Consider the following 19,765-nt stretch of genomic DNA (forward strand, 5'->3'; position numbering starts at 1 on the left):
ATGAAAGGATGGTATAAAAGAGTGTAAGAATAAGTGGTTCTGAATAACATTCCACTGGACAGTGAAGGATTGTTGAAAGAAAACACAGGGCCCCAAAGCACATGAAAACGTAATATTTAAAAAAACTAAGATGAATTAGGAAATTTGGAGTGGAAGCTGTGGGAAGAGCTGTTCAAATCGGAAATGGAAGGGTGGATCAGATAGAAGCGGGCTGCAGGAAAGTACAAGAACTTATTTCAGGAAAGATTCCAAAATAAGAGGAAAAACAGAAACGAAGACAGTTTCATAAAGGCACACAAAAGGCAGTGGGCACTGACACTTTCGTCTTGTAAGGATAATAATGGAAAGGAGAAAAATGAAAAAAGAAATTAAGGAAAAGGCGAAAAGCATCCCAGTGAAAGTCTTAGCTACGGAAGACGAAGAAAACAAAGTTATTGAAACAGAACAGATACTAGAAACTACAATCCAATATTTTCCTGAATAAAATGAGTATTTGAATGCACAAATCAAAAGGACACACGGCGTATCTAGGAGAACCATTCTACAATAGCAGTACTATGACATTGTAAAGAAAAGTCCTTTGAGCATCAAAGCAAAAGGACCTTACATCTTAGCAAGTCACTTAGAGGGAACAGCAGTTACGCTGGCATCGGACATTTTGCCGCAGTGATCCTTGATGTCAGAACTCAATGGAGTAAGGTGTTTAAATTTTTGAAGAAAAGAAGATGTTCGCCAAGTGTATTACATTCAGTCACATTGAGTCTTTGTTGTAAACACCACAGGTAGATGTGTGAACAGGAGCTCTTCCCGAGGCCTCCATCAGAGAATGAACCACAGACCCCCAAACAGCGTTTGAAGAAGCTGAGGCCAAGTAACGATGTTCAGGGCGACAGAATAGTGCGTCATTCTAAACCCGCAGTGACTGTCTCCATCCATCCAAGAGCACACATGTATGTATACACACACACTTGTGTATATCGATGCGTACAGGGCAAAGGGGTAAGGATATGGAAGTTACGCTACACTCGTCAACTGCTTTGTGAGTTAATCACTGGAGCGACTTTAGCAAAGGGCTTACCGTAAAAACTCAGTGCCTGATTGTTGATGTTACCAGATTGAAAGCGTATAAAACTCCTGAAACTCCACTCTGCTGTATTTCAGTTAACTGAGCTTCGAAAACTCACATCAACTTGTTTAAGTTACATAGATTCCAACATCTGCCTCGGTTATGTTTTTCCTAAGATAAGTGACCTCGAACGTACTTGGTAGCTGGGTAATCAGTAAGGCATCCTTTGGACTTTATATGCTGTGGGGCTTAAAGATTTAAACATGAATTTTTAAAGGCATATCATATTTCACAGGTGAGTTTGTTCATGCTCCCTGGTAAGAACGGCTTCCTTCCGAGTGTTCTTGGCTAGAAATACTGCCTTCTGACATTTTTGGCCTTGCTGATTAATTTTGACAATAGCTGCTGTCCATTTTTATTTAGCAGTCTAGTTTGACTGAAGTTGCTGCTTCAGGTTTTGAGTTTTGACCAAGTAGCACAGTAGCGATTAATAATGAACCAGAAGCCGTAGACCTCTGTTATTTGGAAGTACCGAGAAAGAGCCCTGAGAAATTTTGTGCATGTAAAATTCAGAAACATTTGAATGCCAAGTTTACTCAGGTTTTCTTTTTCTTCTCAGAGTCACTAGGCATACTGACTCAATGGTCGCTAATTAAACATTTAAAATGTGGTAATTTATGCATATTCATCAGACCTTGAGTTGCTATTGTGATATTTTTAGTCCATCTCCATTAATAAATGTATTCTTCGAGATATTTTAGTCAGATACTTGGCTAAACTTCTTTAAGGAAAGTGTAACCCAAAAACAATTGTAGATTTAATCAGTACCTGTTTTATTTCCATCAGTATTAAGCAGGAAAAAATTATGTCCATGTAGTTATCCACATTTTTTCCCTTGAGGCTATTATCAGTTGACGGCTGGGCTGTCCTCTTCGATTTTTATCTGTGACAGGTGATGGAAGCAGGTCAGTTTTCCCTCTTGAGATTTGCAGAAGATAATGTTGAAGTTCTCGGCCTCATCATTATTTTTATTCATCTCATAGTTTTGTCTTTGTGACATGTGTTAGAGGGATATTTTATCCTTCTGCTTAATTTTGATGAAGGTATTATTTTGTTTGTTATGGATGCATCATATACCAATTCCTAGCATCCTGAATATTTCCTCCTGCCATCTTTGTTAGGTAGATCTGTGCTCTCTGAAATCACTGCTGAGTACCGTTGGATTGTTGGATGTAAACTGATCATGCTGTGGTTTGGTTATAGACCTACATGGCGTCTGTTTTTTTTTCCCCCCCTCCACATGTAACATTTTGGTATGTTGAGCTGAATGGCAAGATGAATTTCCTTCAAAGCTGAATACATAGTGGGCTGCAAACTGAAGGGACCTGAGGTCAGTTTTGGTTCTCTAAAGGTAGTTTTGATTATTCATCCTTGACACTGAGTCTTGGCCTGCACCTGTAGCCTTCACTCTCTAAGTGTTGTGAGACTACTACTGTTCTAGACATGTGGTGCATGTTGCTTACAATTAATTATGGAGTCCTGGGCAGTTAGTTGTCGGGAGTCAGTCAGTCAGACTGGTCATTTCTTCAGAGGTGACCATTTAGTCATGAGACCATTTCTTCTCATTTAGTCATGAGAAATTATTTAGGGCACAAGATACATTTAAGCCTACATCAAGACTGTAATCTGTAATATACTCCATCTTTTCAAGGGACTCAGGGTTCCGGCGTTACAAATCTAGTATATAATTTATTTTTGGTGTGTGTTATAGTTTGTCTAGGTTTTTTTCCCCCAATCAAAATCATAAATTATTTTAGTTTTGCCAGATTGTTAGTAATGGCTGCATCCACTCCATCAGGGAGAAATACAGTAGACCTCATCACTTATTTGTGGGCATTTCTATGTTTTAAAATTACGTGTATTGCTGTATGAAATTTTTTTTTTTAATGCCTGGAAAGTTTTCGTCTTTCATTATATACTTAAGCTGTGTATTTCATTCATCTTTCCTATGTAGCAGACCCCTTCAAAACATAGTGGCTTGCTTAAGAGCAGTGTTTTATTTCGCTCACCAAGCTGTAACTGGGGCAAGGCCGTGTTCGCTGGGAAGATGGGGTGGGATGGGGCATAAATTTTCTCCATGGTTCACTCATAGGACTTGCCCTTTGGCGGGCACCCAACTGGGAGTGTGGGCTGGGAGCCTCGTTTGCTTTGCACGTGGGCCTCTGAAGGTTACTTGGGCTTTCTCACGGCAGGGTGGTCAGGTTCCAAGAGTGCCCTCAGAGAACTGGGCAGAGACTACGTGGCCTTTCCTGACCTGACTCCTCAGGTCCTGTAGTTCACGTCTACCACCTCCACCCCCCGAGTGCATCGTCCCAGAGTTTGCCACGGAAGAACACGTCGAAACTGGATGTGGGGTAGACGCAGTTTGTGCTACGGTTATGATTTACTTCACAGATCCCCTCTTTGGGGATGTTAAGATGGCTGGCTGCCTGTTGTTGTTTCTGGTACGTGAACGGTACCACCATGAGGATTCTTGTACTTCAAGTCCCTTTGGTTCATCACTTTGTTAGGATACATTCCTTGAGCTGTAACAGCTGAGTCAGGAGAAAATAACATTTTTAAGGCCTTTAAGAAATAAGTCACTTTCCTCCCAGTTGGAGGAAAGGTTGAACACTTATTTTCATATGAGCTGTATTTAAGATTTATCCATTTACCCATGACCGTGCCAACATTGGCTGTCATCCCTTTTCATCTTTGCTGGTCTGCTTTGCAATGAAATGAAATCTTATCCTGAAATTTGCATTTCTTTGCCTACTAGTGAGGGCAGAGGATTTATTTGCTTGTTAGGCAGTTTAAAATTCTTTCATCTGTTGTTTGCTAGGTCATGTGTTTTTTTAACTGGAGTGTTCCTAAATTTCCTATTGGTAAAAGTGATTTATACACATTTCAAATACTTTTTCCAAGATTATGTACTTATGTTGGCAGATGTATAGTATCATACGGCTGTTTCCCCCTTATTTAAATTTAAATTCTTAATGGCATATTTGTAGTCTTTCTGGCGTAAGTAGAAAAGTAAGGATCCCAGTAAATGAACACTCTGTTCTTTATTTGCTGAAGTCTTAAATATGCTTCTGATTGTTTTCCTCTTTCTATTGTTTGTTTCTCATACAAATGTCAAAAATTTAGTTCTTGCAGAACTTTTATGATGTTTTAATAATTGTATGTAAAATACGGTGTTTAGTATTTTTAGTTATTGTAGTATCTTTTAGCCTTCAGTCACCATATCAAGCTTATTAAAAGGTGGTGAGCATAATCGTCTCTGTTTCATTTTAAAGTTGAGGAAACGGAATCCTGGTGAGGATATTTTGGCAAGGAATGTGGCATTTGTAGTCAGGTTTGCTTGGCTTCAGATCCCAGGTGCTTTCCTAGCACTTGAAGCTGCTATTCCGGTTTTCAGGGGTTGTCTTATCACTCAGCCAAGAGCTGTGCTTTTAAGTCCTACACCTCTCTCAAGTTTTTTCTTAACTGGTTTGTGTTTTTGTTCTTGATTACAGGGGTTGATTTTTTCCTGACCTTGTATAGTGAAAACTGTGGAGTTTTTAGTTTTACCTAGCCACTTTACTAGGCACTTGGAAAAGAAAGAGCACCAATTCTGTTTTTGGCATAATGCTTTTGGAGTTGAGTTCATAAATGCTACCTCTGTGAATATTTGAGAAATTTAAATGCTTAAAATTTAATAAAATGCATTTTAATGTACATAAACCCTTATGAAGAGTATTCATCACTTGTAAGATTGTTTTCTTGGGGTTAATACACATTTTCATTTTCTTGATTTCTTATGCTAAAGTCTTATGTTGTATTCTTTGTCAGGGAGTTAAATCTGTTTAAATATAGATTTACTTTGTTAATTGCCATGAATTATGTTCTTTGTAAGTTAGAATAAGGGGTGTGTTGGGGTGCCTGGGTGGCTAAGTAGGTTGAGCATCTGGCTGTTGATTTCAGCTCAGATTATGATCCCAGGGTCATGGGAGTGAACCCTGCATTGGGCTCCATGCTGAGTGTGGAGCCTGCTAAAGATATTCTCTCTCTCTCTGTCTCTCTCTCTCTCTCCCCCTCTCTCCCCCCCAACTCTCCCTCTGCCCCACTAGCACACTCTCTCTCTCTCTCTCTCTCTCTCAGAAAAAAAAAAAAAGAATAAGAAATGCGTTACCTTGTTTATAAAACTTTGGATAGCTTTAAAGTAATACTAGACTTGTTACAAAGGTTCTCCTTCTGAAGTGACTGTCGTTTGTGTTCATTTTATTTGCTCGAAACTCATAGTTAGAAATTTAAATAAAATGAAAAAATGAATAACAACAAGTGTTGGCAAGAATGTGGAGCCAATGCAACTCTCATAGATTAGTAGAGAATAAATTGGTACAACCACTTTGGAAAATCCTTTGACAAGCTCTGTTGAAGCCAAAGAGAGGACTACTCCTTGACCTAGCAATTCTGCTCTCAGGTACATACTCAAAAGAAGTGGATACATATGTTATTTGTTCACAAGAAGACATGTGCGAGAATGTCCATAGCAACTTTCCTAATAACAGTCCCAAACTCCAAGCGACCCAAATGTTCGAGTGGACTCATAGAGTTTTCTGTTTTCACCTAGAACATTTTACAACAGTGAAATATGCACGGCTTCTACGCATAACACAGCTGACTTTCAGGCCCTTATATTGAAGCCAGGCAAGGGGAATTTTTTTGACTTCCTTTTTTTTTTGTTGTTGTTTTGTATATCTTTGCTGTCTCCCCCTTTATAAAAAATTTTTTTTAAAAGTTTATTCGTTTTTTAGAGACAGAGACAGAGCATGAGTGGGGGAGGGGTAGAGAGCGAGGGAGACACAGAATCTGAAGCAGGCTCCAGGCTCCGAGCTGTCAGCACAGAGCCTGATGTGGGGCTCAAACCCACAAACTGTGAGATCATGACCTGAGCTGAAGTCGGACGCTCAGCCAACTGAGCCACCCAGGCGCCCCTCCCTTTCTCTTGATTGATTTAGTGCTTTATCTATTTTGTTGATATTTTTCAAAAAGCCTGCATTTTGACCTATTTATCCTTTACCCATTTTTTGTATTTTCTATTTCATTACCTTCTGCTTACATATTTATTTTCTTTGATTTGTCTCATTTTTAACTTTTGGCTTTTTGTGTTGGGAATTTAGTTCATATATTTTTTCTTCTTTTACTTTCATTTACAGTGTTTTTTACAGGTTGTATTTTCTGTTCTAAATGCATCCTATAGATTCTGATAAATAGTGCTTTTACTATACATGAAAGCCTTGGATTGTGAGTAATTTGTTCTGTGAGTGTTCCACAACATGACTAAATGTTTCTAACAAATTGTAGCTTGACAAACGAGTGATGTACAAGTAGTACGTGATGCTGAGTGACGCGTGATCATAACTGAGCCAATCGTTCTTGAAATTCACTTTGATATACGACTGCTTTGGATTACAAGCATGTTTCCAGAATGAATTATGCTGGCAAACCAAGGTCTTACTGTATTTTTAAGTTTTTCAATTTTGGCTTGTATTTTTCTGTTTCCTTCAGGGCTTTTTAAAATAGTGGTTTAAAAATTTCCAGGTACAAGGATCTTTGGGATTGGTGTTTTATTAATTTTTAGTTTTATTTCATTGTGCTAATAAATATTTCACTTCTCAAACTCTTCCCAAAAATAGAAGAGAAAGGAAGGCTGCCAAATTCATTCTGTGAGTTTCAACATTACCCTGATACCCAAACCAGATAAAGACATTACAAAAAGAACTGCAGACCAATGTATCTGACGAACATAGATGTAAAAATCCTCAACAAAATGTTAGCAAACTGAATCCAACAATACACTAAAAAAATTATTCACCACGACCAAGTGGGATTTACTCCAGGGACGCAAGGGTGGTTTATTATTCACAAATCAACACGATACATCACATCAGCAAAGAGAAAGGATAAAACCATATGATCATCTCAGTAGATGCAGAAAAAACATTAGACAAAGTACAATATTCATTCATGATTAAAAATCCTCAACAAAGTAGGTTTAGAGGGAACATAGCTTAACATAATAAAGGCCATATATAAAAAACCCATTTCTAGCATCATACTCCATGGTGAAGAGGTGAGAGCTTTTCCGCTAAGATTAAGAACAAGAGGCCGTTCCTCTCTCTACTTTTATTTAACATAGAATTGGAAATCCTAGCCGCAGCAATCAGATAAGTAAAAGAAAAGACATCCAAATTAGTAAGGAAGAAATAAAACTTTCACTATTTGCAGTGACATGATACTATATATAGAAAACCCTAAAGACTCCACTGAAAAACTCCTGGAACTGATAAATTAATTCAGAAAGGTCATTGGATACAAAAATCAATACATAGTCCATAGTCCAGAAAGAGAAATTAAGAAAATTCCATTTTCAGGTGCACCAAAATTAAAATACCTAGCAATAAACTAAGGACTTATACTCTAAACCGTAAAACACAAAGAAATGGAAAGACATTTCATGCTCATGAATTAGAAGAATTAATATGGTTAAAATGTCCATGCTACCCAAAGCAGTCTACAGATTTAATGCAATATGTATCAAAATACCAACATTTTTCACAGAACTAGAACAAACAATCCTAAAATTCATATAGAACCACAGAAGACCCCAAAAGCCTAAAGCAATCTTGAAAAAGAACAAAGCTGGAGGTATCACAATCCCAGACTTCAAAATATACTATCAAGCTGTAGTAATCAAAACAGTATGGTACTGGCACGAAAATAGACACACAGATCAATGGAACAGAATGAAGAGCCCAGAAATAAACTTGTGCTTTTATGGTCAATTAATCTACTGCAAAGGATGCAAAAAATATACAATGGGGAAAAGACAGTCTCTTCAACAAATAGTGCTGGGAAACTGGATCACTTTTTATTATTTATTTATTTTTTTATTATTTTTTGAAAGAGAGTAGGGGAAGGGCAGAAAGAGAATCCCAACCAGCCTCCACACTGTCGGTGCAGAGCCTGATGCAGGGCTCAAACCTGTGAGCCATAGATCATGACCTGAGCCGAAATCAGAAGAGTTGAATGCTTAACTGACTGAGCCACCCAGGCACACCCTCCACCCCCCCCACCCCCATTTTAAAAGTTTAATCTGGACCACTTCCTTACACCATACATGAAAATAAACTCAAAATGGATTAAGGACCTAACTGGGAGACCTGAAACCATAAAATTCCTAGAAGGAAACATAGACAGTAATTTCTATGATGTTGGCCCTAGAAACATTGTTTTATATATGTCTCCTCAGGCAAGGGAAACAAAATCAAAATAAATTATTGGGACTACACCAAAATCAAAAACTTTTGCACAGCAAAGCACACCATCAACAAAACAAAAAGGCAGCCTACTGAATGAGAGAAGATATTTGCAAATGACCTATTCAATAAGGGCTTAAAAGCTAAAATATATAAAGAATTTCTACAACTCAACACCAGAAAACCCCCAAATAACCCAAATGAAAAAATGGACAGAGGACCTAAGAAGACACTTTTCCAGAGAAGACCTACAGATGGCTAACTGACCCATGATATGATGGCGCAACATCACTCAACATCAGGGAAATGGAAGTGAAAACCACAGTGAAATATCTCACACCTGTCACAATGACTAGAATAAAAAAGACAAGAGGTGGGGATGTGAAAAACAAAAAAAAAAAAAGGAATCCTCATGCACTGTTGGTGGGAATGAAAATTGGAGCAGCCACTGTGGAAACCATTTTAGAGGTTCCTCAAAAAAATTGAAAAATAGAACGACCATATGATGTAGCAATTTCAAAATTGGGTATTTACCCAAAGAATATGAATAATTCAAAAGGATAATGCATCTTTGTTTATTGCAACATTATTTACTATAGTCGAGATATGGAAGCAACCCAAACATCCATTGATAGATGAATGGATAAAGATCTCTCTCTCTCTCTCTCTCTCTCTCTCTCTCTCTCTCACACACACACACACACACACACACACACAAGGATTGCTTAGCCATTAAAAGGAATGAGATCTTGCCATTTGCAGCAACATGGATGGGCTTTAGCAGGTATAATGCTAAGTGAAATAAGTCAGAGAAAGACAAATACCATATGATTTCACTCACGTGGAATTTAAGAAAACAAGTGAAACAAGAGACAAAAGATTATTCATTTTAAGAGAGACAGTGAGTGGGGGAGGGGCAGAGAGAGAGAAGGGGAGAAAGAATCCCAAGCAGGCTGCACACTGTTAGACCGGAGCCTGATGTGGGGCTTGAACTCACGAACTGTGAGATCATGACCTGAGCCAAAATGAAGAGTTGAATACTTAACCCATTGAGCCACCCAGGCGCCCTGAAACAAAAGATAGTTTTAAATGCAGAGAACAAATGGGTGGTTGCCCGAGAGGAGGTGAGTGGGGAGATGGGTGAAATCTAAAAAAATTTTTTTTAATTTTATGGGTTATATTAAGGTTTTCTTTGTGACCTTTTATATGGTCATTTTAAAGGAACATTTTGTGTGTGTTTAAGAAAAGGTACATTTTTCGGGGCGCCTGGGTGGCTCAGTCGGTTGAGTGTCCGACTTCAGCTCAGGTCACGATCTCACGGTCCGTGAGTTCGAGCCCCGCGTCAGGCTCTGGGCTGATGGCTCAGAGCCTGGAGCCTGCTTCCGATTCTGTGTCTCCCTCTCTCTCTGCCCCTCCCCCATTCATGCTCTGTCTCTCTCTGTCAAAAATAAACATTAAAAAAAAAAATTAAAAAAAAAAAGAAAAGGTACATTTTCTGTTATCTAAGTATAAAGTTTGATATATACCCATAACATCTGATTTGTTGTTTATGTTATTTAGTCTTTTATATCCTTACTTATTTTTGTTCTCTTGACAGTCTTGGACTGAGAGTGGTGTGATAGTCTGTTGCTCCTTACATCTTCTATAGTTTCCACTGTATAGAAGTGGTTGCTATGCTATTTTTTTTTAATCTTTATTTTTTTGAGAGTGTGAACAGGGCAAGGGCAGAGAGAGAGAGAGAGAGAGAGAGAGAGAGAGAAAATATCCAAAAAAAGGCTCCAGGCTCCCAAGCTGTCAACACAGAGCCCGACACAGGGCTAGATCCCACCAACCTTGAGACCATGACCTGAGCCCAAGTTGGACGCTTAACTGACTGAGCCACCCAGGTGCCCCAGTGCTATTTATTTAAGGCATAGCATTCATTGCTGTATTCATTACTGTTAAGTGTTTGTTTTGAATGGTGGCCTTTAGCATTAAAGGTATTCCTTGTCTTGTTTACTTCTTTTTGGCCTAAATTCTGCCTTGTATAGGAGGAAGAATCATTATGTAACTCTTTGTATATTAGGTACACAAACACAATTCCTGCTTTGTATTCTTGTTGAGTTTGCCTAGTGTATGTATGTGTGTGTGTGTGTGTGTGTGTGTGTATATCAAGAGGTATCTACATCTGTATTATATTCTCTCTGTGTTATATATATCACTTTTATCACTTCTAACATTTATGTACAGTGTCAATCACCTTTTGGAATACAATTCTGTGAGAATTAACATATGCTTAGACCCTGTCGTTACTACCACAAGAAGGACACAGAATGATTACAGCATCCCAAAGGATGACACTTTGCTCCTCCCTTTTTAGGAAGACCACTTCCCATCCCAATCCCTGGCAATTACTGATGTCTTCTCTGCTCCAGAGGTTTACTTGTTCTAAAATGTTATGTAAATGGAGCTGTACTGTATGTAATCTTTGAGACTTGTTTTTTTAAATGTAGTTGAGATTCATCCATGTTGTGCATATCAGTAGTTTATTTTTTTATTGCTGCGTAATATTCCATTATCTAGATATACCACAGTTTATCTACATACCCATTCAAGGACAGATGGCTTGTTTCCATTTTTTGACTATTAAGAAAACTCTTGTTGTCAACTTTGTGTGTAGGTTTTTCTGTGAACATATATTTTTATTCAACTAGAGTAATACTTAGAAGTGGAATGCTATATTATATATGGTAGGTGGGCGTTTAACAATTTTTTATCAAAGTGCCAAGCTATTTTCTTTTTTATTAAAAAATTTTTTTTTTAATATTTGTTTATTTTTGAGAGAGACAGAGACAGAATGCGAGTGGGTCAGGGGCAGAGAGAGAGGGAGACACAGAATCTGAAGCAGGCTCCAGGCTCTGAGCTGTCAGCACAGAGCGTGACGCGGGGCTCGAATTCACGAGCTGTGAGATCATGACCTGAGCCAAAGTCGGACGCTGAACCGACTGAGCCACCCAGGCGCCCCGAGTGCCAAGCTATTTTCTAGGGTGACTGTACCATTTTGCAGTCCTATCAGCAATGTATATAGAATTCTAGTTGCCCAACAACCTAGTCATTTTTCATTTGGTCATTCTAATAATTGCCGAGTGTCTCATTGTGATCTTAATTTGCATTATTGTAACGGACATTAAGCATCCTCTTGTATTTATTTGAATATCTGCATAGGTTCTTTGGTGAAATGTCTGTTTAAATATTTTGCCCATTAAAAATGTTTTTGCTTAATATTGAGTTTTGCGAGTTCTTCGTATATTCTGGTTACAAATATTTTATGCCAGTATCTGGCTTGTCTTTTCTTACAGGGTCTTCCACAGAGGAGAGGTTTTAATATTCATGAAGTTCAGTTTATCAGTTAGTTCTTTTATGGTTTGTGCTTTTGGTGTCATATCTGAAAACTCTTCCTAGCCTAAGGTCATGGAGATTTTCTGGTTTGTTTTCTTTTAAGAATTTTATAGTTTTACACTTTTTATGCAGCGTATGACTTATTTTGTATGATCGTCATTTTTGTATATATGGTGCACGGAATGGATTGCAGTATTTTTTTTTTTTTTTTTTTTTTTTTTTGGCATGTAGCTATCCAGTTATTCCAGTACTATTTATTGAAAGAACTGTCCTTTTAAAAAAGTATATTTTTTAAAATGCATATTTATTTTTGAGACAGAGCGGGGGGGGGGGGGGGGAGGGGCAGAGAGAGAGGGAGACACAGAATCCGAAGCAGGCTCCAGTCTCCAAGCTGTCAGCTCAGAGCCCGACGTGGGGCTTGAACGCACGAACTGAGATCATGACCTGAGCTGAAGTCAGAGGCTTAACCAACTGAGCCACCCAAGTGCCCCTGAAAAGACTGTCCTTTATCCAAAATTCCCTTTTCACCTTTGTTTTTTTTTTTTTAGTCCATGAAATTTGTGCTTTATTAGACAGTAGTGAGTCTGAAAGTAACACAAGGCAAAAAAACTGCATTCTTTTAGTTACAGTTGGACAATTTGCAACATTTTAAAGGAGATGGAAAATGCCTATTTTGACAAGGCTTAGTAATTCATTCCATTGAAGTTCCATTGATGTTAGTGGCACTGTTATTTTGTACATGATAAGATACAGAATGTAAACATTTTGTACAAAATAGGATATTTTTAAAGGGTGCTGTGATAGTCCTACAGTTGGCCAGCCTATTTCCTTTCTGAAGAAAACCACAAAGTCATTTTAAATGTCTCTAGATTAAGAACTTTTCTATCTCCAGATCTCTAAAATTAGGACTGAAACCAATAATAAAGTCCAGTCTCTTGCTTTGAGACTCGTCCAGGATAAACTCAGACTGATTCATTTTGTTGTAAGCAAGACACAGCAAATTCAGAAGCCAGTATGAAGTGCCTTACTTATTTAAAAAAAAAAACAAACTTATTAATGTTTATATTTGAGAGAGACAGAGCTTGAGCAGGGGAGGGACAGAGAGAGAGTGAGACCCAGAATCCGAAGCAGGCTCCAGGCTCTAAGCTGTCAGCACAGAGTCTGATGTGGGGCTCGAATTCACGGGCCGTGAGATCATGACCTGAGCCGAAGTCGGATGCCCAACTGACTGAGCCACCCAGGCACCCCATAGAGTGTAAAACTGTAATAACAAATATTTTCAATGATAAAGGCTTCTAATTTTTAAAACATTATGACATTCTTTGGTTATGATTGATTACATTAATTATAGAAGTTTCTAACGCAATTACTTAGGAAGTTTCCTTTTCTAGGTTCAAGAAATCAATGCTTTAAGGTTAGAAAACAGTTAAATATAATATAGAGGTTTAACTACCCATTTTATATTTAATTAAAACCACGTTTTTCCTCCAGAAGGCCTCAACCTTGATGTAAAACAAAGGCTATGTAAATAAGCTTCAGTATAATTATAATAGTATTGCTAAGGCTTAGTTATCTTAGATTATTAATTGTCTACTCTTGTTCTTGTTGCGTGTTAACATTTCCCCAACAAGCCCTGGATAGGGAAGTAAACATGAAATTCAGTGAAACTCAGGTTAATTAGATTTCCTACTTGTTAGCAATTGAGAAAATATTTGGAGAAAGAATGGCAGTATTGCAAGTGTCCAACAACCAGTCCTTGTGCATTGTTCTTCACCTCTAACCATTTTCTCGTCTGATAAAAGGTAAAAATTTACCTTAGGGAATTGTGGGAATTAAACGAAATAATTGTACTTTTGTCTTAAGATCATTGACTTTGTTTCTTTGGTCTGTGTAACCTGTCATTTTGTCAATACCACATTGTTTTGATTACCGTAGGGTTGTTTTTTTTTTTTTTTTAATGTCTTAAAGTCATTGTGTGGTTATGTATTTTTTTCCCCAAATTGTTCTGCTTGTGAGTTCCTTTGCCTTTCCATATAAATTTTACAATTAGCTTGTCTATATCTACAGAAAATCCTGTTGGGATTATTTTGATTAGAATTGCAATAAATCTATGGGTCCCTTTGGGGGAAAATTGGCATATTAACTTGGAGGTTTTTTTTTTTTGAATAGATGAACATGGAATGTCTCTTATTTATGTCTTTAACATTTTTTCTTTCTTAATTTTTTAGAGTTAGCAGTTTAACAATTCTCTACCTTTCTTGTTAGTTTTATACCTGTATTTCTTTTTGTTGTTATTGTTAGAGTTATTGAAAAATGATACTTTAAAATTTTGCTGTTTAATTGTTCATCATTCGTGTATAGAAATACACCAGATCTTGCTAAACTTATTAGTTGCAGAAGCCTTTTTATAGATTCTTTGGGATTTTCTATATAGCTAATCACAACCTCTGAGAATATTTCTTTGATTCCAGTGTGAATGACATTTATTTTTCTTTCCTTATCACACTGGCAGTGACTTTCAGTAAAACACTGAGTGATGGGAATGCACATGGTTGTTTAATTCCCAGTCTTGGTGGGGAAGCATCAAGTGTTTCCCCTTTAATTTTGATGTTAGTTAGAATTTTTCTCTAGATTCCCTTTTACAGATTGAGGAAGTTCCCTTCTGTTCTAGTTGGGTGAGTTTTTATCATGAATGCATGTTGAATTTTGTCAAATGCTTTTTCATCATCCACTGATAAGATCATGTGGTTTTTCTTATTTCGTCTGATGAATTACAATGATTGATTTTCAAATATTGAACCAGTCTTGCATTTCTGAGATAACCTTGACTTGTTTGTGATTTTTTTTTTTTAATTTTTTTTCAACGTTTATTTATTTTTGGGACAGAGAGAGACAGAGCATGAACGGGGGAGGGGCAGAGAGAGAGGGAGACACAGAATCGGAAACAGGCTCCAGGCTCTGAGCCATCAGCCCAGAGCCCGACGCGGGGCTCAAACTCACGGACTGCGAGATCGTGACCTGGCTGAAGTCGGATGCTTAACCGACTGCGCCACCCAGGCGCCCCTGTGATTTTTTAATTTATACTTTTGATGTATTGTTGGACTCAACTTGTTGATATTTGTAGAGGATTTTTGCCTCTATTCCTGAGGTATATTGTCTGTACTTGTTTTCTCGTATAATTAACTGTTTGGACCTTTTTCATGTCTATAAATGCTTGTATAAGTATGTAAGTGTGTGTGTGTGTGTGTGTGTGTGTGTGTGTGTGTGTGTGTGTAAGTAGTTAGATACACATATCTAATGTATTTATCTCCTGTAGCCTCTTCTAGATCTTTTCACCCTTTTTTTGTTATTTTTTAAATATTATATTCATTTGGAGTTTGTTTTCAAGTCTGACATTCAGCCCTGCCTGCCACATACATGCACTCATTCTGTTAATTTTGGTTAGCTCAACATTCAGCAGAATGTTATTACATCACTTTTAAATTTCAGATTGCATTCCCATACATTGGGTATTCTGTCCATTTTTTTCTCCTTAAGGAGATCTCTCCTGGAGTCTTCTGACCAACTCCAATATGGGTAGGGTGCTCTCTGTGCCCATTTATAGCTATCACCCTGGAAATCATCTGGGGATTCCCTTTGCCTCTTTCTTGTGTTCAATATACTCTTTTCTTGGTTTATTTCCCTAGGGTGAGTGTTGGGGGTTATATAGAGGAATGGTGGTATATTAAGTGATTTGGGGAAGGTAATAAAAAACCAGATCATGAAGAGCCTTGTATGCCATGATAAGGAATTTTGGCTTCATCTTAGGAGTTGCAGGAACTATGGAGAATATTTTATAGGTGAATAATGTACTCCTATTTGCTGTGGGAGAAGATCACTGTGGCTAAGATTTCTAGGATAGATGGAAGAAAGCAAAGTGAGATAAAACATGTTCTAGTAATCGAAAAATATGGTGTATTGCAATATAAGGCAACATCAATGGGGGTATCATTCTCATAGTAACAGGGGATCTATTGTACATGGGAGGAATGAGGAGTCAAAGAAGATGCTCAGGTTTTTTAAGCATGGTCTTGAGCTGATGATCCTCAGAGGGGGAGAATCATGTTTAGGGTAGGTTCTGAGCTTAGTTTTGGATGTGGAGTTCAAAGGATTGCAATATACCCTTCATCCACATTCGGAAAATGTTCGCATTTTACCATGTTTGCTTTATAGTTCCTCTTTTTGTCTTTTACCTCGTGTGTGCAAGTACATGTGTGACCAGTTTGAGAAGAGGTTGCACACCTGATGCTCCTTTACTTGTAATCAGTTTACTGAATATTCCCTAAAATCAGGCAATGAATTTAAAAAGAAGTTAACATTTATTTAACATTAACTCATCTACATAACTTTTTCAGATGTCACGATCATCCCAGTTGTGTTCTTTGATGTGAAACAAAATTGCCAGATCTTGAATTGCAGTCAGTTATCATGTCTTTGAAGTCTTCTGTAATTGGGACAGTTTTGCAGTCTAAGACTAGTGGATCTTTGAATGGTTTTGGAATTATGTGTTTGTGTGGGGGGTGGAAACAGATGACTCAAAGATTCCTTGGTGTTTATGGTTTTATTTAACCCAGGTGATGACTTAGCTTGATTATTTGGTTCAGGAATTAGGTGAGATTCATGCATAGATATAGATACGTAGGTATATCTCCATCCTTAAATAAAAGCATATGCCTGGCTGTAAATTCTTCTTGTTTGGCAATGCAGCACCCAATGTAAAAGGACAGTGGCATAGCAAAAGAGCTGCTTACATTTACCTTGGACATAATGGTGTTACTGCTAGGTGCTTACCTGTCTTAAGGACTGTTGGGAACTTTCACTCTTGCTCTGTGTGGCCATCTTGCTAATCATTCCGTGTTCCTGCCTGCTTATATTCATTAACTCTGTGTGTGTGCCTGCATTTCCTTTTTGCCTGTCTTTAGGCACCTGAAACAAAGTGAAAATAATGCTAATGTTAGTATTTATCCCTCTGTGTTGTATTATGCTTTTTGTTAAAGAATGTTATATAGGAGTACAGGTTTTTCTTTTGTGTCCTGTATTGGGTATTTTACGTCTGTAGGACTTCAGGTGTGTAGACTAGAGATGTGCTTTCTGTACATGCAGGTTTGTGCAGAGGTTCATGGGTACATGCAGTTGTGACTTCCAGTTGTCATTACTTACTGCCACCCTTACTGTTGGGCGGTTGATTGATAAAGAGATGGATGGGCTTTGTTGTCCTATTGGCCTTGATTTCAATCCAGCTTTGTGAATTGGTTAACTTTTCAAGGTTCATTTTTCTCTTTAAGAATAATACTGTCACCTTGTTATGGCTACTTTCCAGGTTTAAATGAGATAATACATATTAAAATTTTGGTTAGACTCCCGCCCAAATTAAGAATGCAATAACAATAGTTGAAATTATTTTATTTTCTGCCATCTGTTTATTTATTGTAAACTCTTGACCCTGAAAGTTGACTGCTCTATTTATTTCATGTTTTCTCACAAAATATTTTAATATCTTCCACAGGACTTTGTTTCTACAGTTATCCGTTTACTTGACAGCCCATCAACTTCGATTAGAGCAAAAGCCTTCCTCGTTCTTTTATATATTTTGATTCATAACCATGAGATGCTGCTGCTCGGCTGCCAAGCAAGGTATGATTTTCTCTGATGGTTTCAATTTGGAACTTGTTTTACTTATTTATTTTTATTTACTTTTTCATTTATATCCAAGGTAGCACATAGTGCAATAATTTCAGGAATAGAATCCAGTGATTCATCCTCTACACATAATTCCCAGTGCTCATCCCAGTGAGTGTCTTCCTTAATGCCGCTTGCCCCTTTAGCCCATCCTCACACCCATGACCCCTCCAGTAACCCTCAGTATGTTCTCTATATTCAGGAGTCTCTTGTGTTTTGTCCCGCTCCCTGTTTTTATATTATTTTTGCTCCCCTTCCCTTCTGTTCATCTGTTTTGTATCTTAAATTCCACATATGAGTGAAGTCATATGGTATTTGTCTTTCTCTAATTTCGCTTAGCAGAATACACTCTAGTTCCATCCATGTTGTTGCAGATGGCAAGGCTTCATTCTTTTGGTTGCCAAGTAATATTCCATTTTGTGTGTGTGTGCATGTGTGTGTGTGGTGTATATGTATATATAGTGATTGCCAAGTAATACTCCGTTATGAGTGTGTGTGTGTGTGTGTATGTATATGTATATTTATACATATATCTTCTTAATTCATTCATCTGTCGGTGGACATTTAGGCTTTTTATATACTTTGGCAATTGTCAATAGTGCTGTTATAAACATTGGGGTCATGTGCCCCTTTGAAACAGCACATCTGTATCCTTTGGCTAAATACCTACTAGTGCAATTGCTGGGTCATAGGGTAGTTCTGTTTTTAATTTTTTAAGGAACCTTCATTCTGTTTTCTGGGGTGGCTGCACCAGTTTTCATTCCCACCAGCAGTAAAAGAGGGTTCCCCTTTCTCTGCATCCTTGCCAACATCTGTTGTTGCCTGAGTTGTTAATGTTAGCCATTCTGACTGGTATGAGGTGGTATCTCATTGTGGTTTTGCTTTGTATTTCCCTGATGATGAGTGGATGTTGAGCATATTTTCATGTGTCTGTTAGCCATCTGGATGTCTTCTTTGAAGAAGTGTCTATTCATGTCTTCTGCCCATTTCTTCACTGGATTAATCTTTTTGGGTGTTGAGTTTGATAAGTTCTTTATAGATTTTGGATACTAGCCCTTTATCTGAGATGTCATTTGCAAATATCTTCTCCCATTCCATTGGTTGCCTTTTAGTTTGGCTGATTTTTTCCTTTGCTGTGCAGAAGCTTTTTATCTTGATGAGGTCCTGATAGTTCATTTTTGCTTGTTTCCCTTGCCTCTGGAGACATGTTGAGTAAGAAGTTGCTAAGGTCAAAGAGGTTGTTGCCTGCTTTCTCCTCTAGGATTTTGATGGCTTCCTGTCTTATGTTTAGGTCTTTGATCTACTTTGAGTTTATTTTGTGTATGGTGTAAGGATGTGGTCTAGGTTTTCTTCTGCATGTCACTGTCCAGTTTTCCCGACACCATTTGCTGAAGAGACTGTCTTTATTCCTTTGGATGTTCTTTCCTGCTTTGTCAAAGATTAGTTGGCCATCTGTTTGTGGGTCTCTGTGCCAGTACCATACTGTCTTGATTACAGCTTTGTAATACATCTTGAAGTCTGGGATTGTGATGCCTCCAGCTTTGGTTTTCTTTTTCAGGATTGCTTTGGCCTTTTGGGTCTTTTCTGGTTCCATACAAATTTTAGGATTGTTGAGATGCCATGGTGGCAAGGATGGATGAAGCAGAGAAGTGAATCAGTGATATTGAAGACAAAATTATGGAGAATAATGAAGCAGAAAAAAAAAAAGAGGGAAACTAAGGCAAGAGAGCACAATATAAGAATTATAGAACTCAGTGGCTTATTAAAAAGAAACAACATCTGAATGATAGGAGTCCCCGAAGATGAAGAGTGAGAAAAAGGGGTAGAAGGTTTGTGTGAACAAATCATAGCAGAAAACTTTCCTAACCTGGGGAAAGACACAGACATCAAAACCCAAGAAGCACAGAAAATTCCCATTAGATTCAACAAAAAACCACCACCAACAAGGCATATCCTAGTCAAATTCACAAAATACACAAAGAAGGAAAGAATTATGAAAACAACAAGGGAAAAAAATTCCTTAACCTATAAGGGAAGACAGATCAGGTTCACAGCAGACTTATCCACAGAAACTTGGCAGGCCAGAAAGGATATATTTAACGTGATGACTCAGAAAAATATGCAGCCAAGAATTCTTGATCCAGCAAGGCTGTCATTCAGAATAAAAGGAGAGATAAAGAGTTTCCCAGACAAAAACTAAACGAGTTCATGGCCACTAAACCAGCCCTGCAAGAAATTTTAAGGGGGCCTCTCTGATGGGAGA

The 19,765-nt window shown here is 37.8% G+C and overlaps 1 protein-coding gene across 4 annotated transcripts in view; it reads left to right on the forward strand.

Annotated features, from left to right (window-relative positions):
• Positions 1 to 19,765, forward strand: part of ULK4 (unc-51 like kinase 4) — a 583,089-nt gene that overhangs the window by 141,605 nt on the left and 421,719 nt on the right. For all 4 annotated transcript variants that reach the window (XM_045436431.1, XM_045436432.1, XM_045436433.1 and 1 more), the window contains one exon: positions 17,330 to 17,457. In XM_045436431.1, coding sequence (XP_045292387.1) covers positions 17,330 to 17,457 — 128 coding nt within the window. The remainder of the gene's footprint in view (positions 1 to 17,329; positions 17,458 to 19,765) is intronic.

Source organism: Leopardus geoffroyi, chromosome C2, assembly GCF_018350155.1.
Source record: "Leopardus geoffroyi isolate Oge1 chromosome C2, O.geoffroyi_Oge1_pat1.0, whole genome shotgun sequence".
Lineage (NCBI taxonomy): Eukaryota > Metazoa > Chordata > Mammalia > Carnivora > Felidae > Leopardus > Leopardus geoffroyi.